The 3,517-nt window shown below is 42.6% G+C and overlaps 1 protein-coding gene across 1 annotated transcript; it reads right to left on the bottom strand.

The window, feature by feature from the left end:
• Window positions 1-877: 877 nt before the first annotated feature.
• Window positions 878-2,294, bottom strand: LOC136610115 (putative olfactory receptor 2B8). The gene is made up of 3 exons (XM_066589377.1): window positions 1,371-2,294; window positions 1,210-1,269; window positions 878-886 (listed from the first exon to the last, which is right to left on the bottom strand). Exons 1-3 carry the CDS (start codon window positions 2,292-2,294, stop codon window positions 878-880), a joined length of 993 nt encoding a protein of 330 aa, XP_066445474.1.
• Between the last annotated feature and the right edge of the window lie 1,223 nt (window positions 2,295-3,517).

Genomic DNA, 3,517 nt, shown 5'->3' with positions numbered 1-3,517 from the left:
CTCTCATCCGGAGCCAGCCCTGGGGGCCCCCGCTCACCCACCTGCGATTTCTGCATCTGGTCCGGGCTTTCAGCGGCGGATCCGGGTGTCAGTGGAGGAGATGAGTCCGTCGCCGCATCCAGGAGAGAGGGAGAGCCGCGGCGAGCGCTTCTTGTATTTTCGACTCCTGTGTTCTCCTGGTGAGCCGTCGGCGCCTCCACAGCCAACTCTGGAGTGACAGCGGGCGCTCCGTGCCTCCCGCTCGAGCGGCTCTCACTGTCGGCAGCAGGAGGACCTCCCGGTGAGTAGTGTGGTGTTTCGGCAGGCAAGCGCCGCAGTTCGCAGCTTGAGCGGTCGGGCAGGGACTCTTCTCTGTTGGTTCCTGGCGGCTCTGAGTTTGGCATGGCAGGGGAGAGCTTTCTACCACCTGTTGGTATTATAGGCAGTTATCTACCTCCGCTGCTTTTCTGTGTTGGTGCAGTCGTGAGAGACGGAAATCTCTCGCCTGTTGCCGCGTGCGGGAGCCCAGGGCCGCCATCTTTGGGATCTTGTTCTCGGCTTCTTGTGGCGTAGAAGTCTGTTAACTTCTTTAGAGACAGCTTTCTTAGCCTTCTAGTCATGATTTCTGATGCTGGTCGTTCCCAGGAGTGATTTTTATAAAAATTGAGCTGGATAAATGACCGTTTTGGTAGTCGCTAGACAGGTTTGGACGGGAGCTAAGTTAAGGTGCGACCAACCAGCTCTCCATCCAGGCCACGCCCCCCCTACAGTTGTTTTGAAATGTAATAATATAGTGACTGGTCAGGGATGCTTTTATATGGGACTTTAAGCCAATAGACAACTTTCTTTATAACTGATTAATGATCTGTCTCTCCCTAGTGTCTCAACTTGCTTGCTTTTAGTATTTCTGGAAATAAAAAGCAGGTCCTTATTCTAATCATAAACGACTATTTAAATACACATATAAAAAAAAATTAGAACATTTTTATAGGACTGAAGTTAACTTCAAGTAATTTATCAAAAGGAAAAACAAACCAAAAACATTTATCAGCTAAGAACCCGATAGTTAATATATGTATGATCAATGTTGGGCTGGGACAGTACTCTGCTGTCTCCATCAGCTTACATGTTTGATCACCTCTGCATTCAAGCGGTCATGTAGTAGGAGGAACTGTAACTCAAAATCCCTTTTCTGGTGATCAGCGTGGTTCCCTGCAGTGAGGCACCTACCGAATATTCATTTATCGTATACTCCATGGATAGGTGATAAATGGTTTTTCTGAGAAAGACCTTTTAAATATGTGAGGGAAAGCAATACTGCTCAGATAGTGTTGTTTCCTACACGTTGACTTGCCAGATATCATGAAATCAACTCAAAGTCAAGCCAAAGCATTCTTTCTTATGGTTTCTTTCAGCGTTAATTTTACATCTTTGTTTCTTAAAGTATAAATAAGTGGATTTAGCATTGGGGTTATAACACTGTAGAACAAGGTGGCAACTTTGTCTTGGTTGGTGACATGAACAGTCCCAGGTCTCAAATATATGAAGAAAATGGTGCCATAAAATAATGTGACTACAAAAACATGTGAAGCACAAGTGGAAAAAGCTTTTTTCCGTCCTCTAGTTGTCCGAATCTTCATTATGCTGGAAATGATATTGACATAAGTAATAAGAATGAAGAAAAATGGGGCAGCAGCTACCACTATAGCAGAGAAGAAAATGAAAATCTTATTAGGAGATGTATCTGTACAAGCCAGCTCTAACAATGAGGGTAACTCACAGAAAAAATGGTTCACAACATTTCGGCTACAGAAAGGTAATAGTAATGTGATCCCTGTGTGTACTATGGCGTTTATAAAACCTCCAACCCAGGATGCAGCTGCCATCTTAATGCACAAAATGGGATGCATAATATGAGTGTACCGTAAGGGGCTACATATAGCCACATACCTGTCATAGGCCATTGTCAACAATAAAAAACACTCCGTGCCTCCTAGAGAAAGATGAACGCACATTTGGGTGAAACAAGCATTATAAGATATAGTTTTCTTGACTGATAAGATATTTATGAGCATTTTAGGAACAACACTTGATGTGAAGCAGATATCTAAGAAGGAGAGATTTCTCAAGAAGAAGTACATTGGTTTGTGGAGTCGAGGGTTTACGTTACTGAGCCAAATTATTAATGCATTACCTAGCAAGGAAACTAAGTAGCATGTAAGAAAGACAATAAATAGTAATATCTGCAAGTCCTGGCTGCCGGTTACTCCTACAAGGATGAACTCGTCCACGGTGGTGGAATTCCATGTGACCATTACAAAAGTCTGAAAAGAAAATTGTGATTGATATTAGTGAAAGATCCCCTACAACTAGAGATGAGCGAGCGTACTCGGATAAGCACTACTCGCTCGAGTAATTGGCTTTATCCGAGTATCGCTGTGCTCGGGTCTAAAGATTCGGGTGCCGGCACGGAGCGGGGAGCTGCAGGGGAGAGCAGGGAGGAACGGAGGTAAGATCTTTCTCTCCTTCTCTCCCGCCCGCTCTCCCCTGCTCCCCGCTGCGACTCACCTGTCAGCCGCAGCGGCACCCGAATCTTTAGACCCGAGCACAGCGATACTCGGATAAAGCCAATTACTCGAGCGAGTAGTGCTTATCCGAGTACGCTCGCTCATCTCTACCTACAACCTAAAAACTCTAGCATTGAAATTGACATTTATTTAACTCTTTTAGGACCAGTTTTTCTTAATTTTGCAATTTTGTTTTAGTCCCCATATGGGACTTTCTAACTTACTGTAGCATTGCAATATACTGCACTCTTACAGGCACTCTATCAAGATGTGCCACAGGCAATTTTTCTAGTTTTTCACCTTTTCAAGAACTATAACTTTCTTTCATTATTCTGTCGAGATGGCCATATGGCTTGTTTTAGATAGGATGAGCTGTATTTTTAATAATACTATTTAATGTCCCATACAATGTACTGAAAAACTTTTTAACATTTTTAAGCAATGTGAAATAAATAAAACCCACAACTGCACCATTATTTTTAAGGTTTTGTTTTTATGGTGTTCATGGTACAGCAAAAATGACTAACATTATTCTGTGGGTCAGTATAAATGCGGCTATACCGAATTTGTACAGTTACAATTTTTTAAGTTTTATTACTGGACGTTATTTTTAAATGTTCGAGAAAAGATAGGTCCTGCCCTATTTTGCAGGGGTTTTTTTTGCGTGCATATTAGCGCTGGTATTGAATGGTAAAAAATACGAAGACTTATAACTTGTTCATGCGCAAATACCCTGCATTGTGGCAAGCGTTTTTGCCCATAATTTGTCTGTTTAAGCCCTAAATCCACTACCATAGTGCAATTGAGCATTACATAAGCAGGCCACACATGGTTTAACGCAAAAAAAGTTCTTCAGCATTTATAGAAATTCTTAATTTATATTTAGTGCGCCCAGTATGCAAATGCACCGCCCTGAGTCAAAAAGGTAGTGCATTATCCCTCCAAGTCAAGATGTTACTAAAGAAACCCCG

This window comes from Eleutherodactylus coqui, chromosome 2, assembly GCF_035609145.1.
Source record: "Eleutherodactylus coqui strain aEleCoq1 chromosome 2, aEleCoq1.hap1, whole genome shotgun sequence".
Lineage (NCBI taxonomy): Eukaryota > Metazoa > Chordata > Amphibia > Anura > Eleutherodactylidae > Eleutherodactylus > Eleutherodactylus coqui.
The sequence above is the reverse complement of the archived record's forward strand: the minus strand, read 5'-3'. Positions and strand labels throughout refer to the sequence as shown.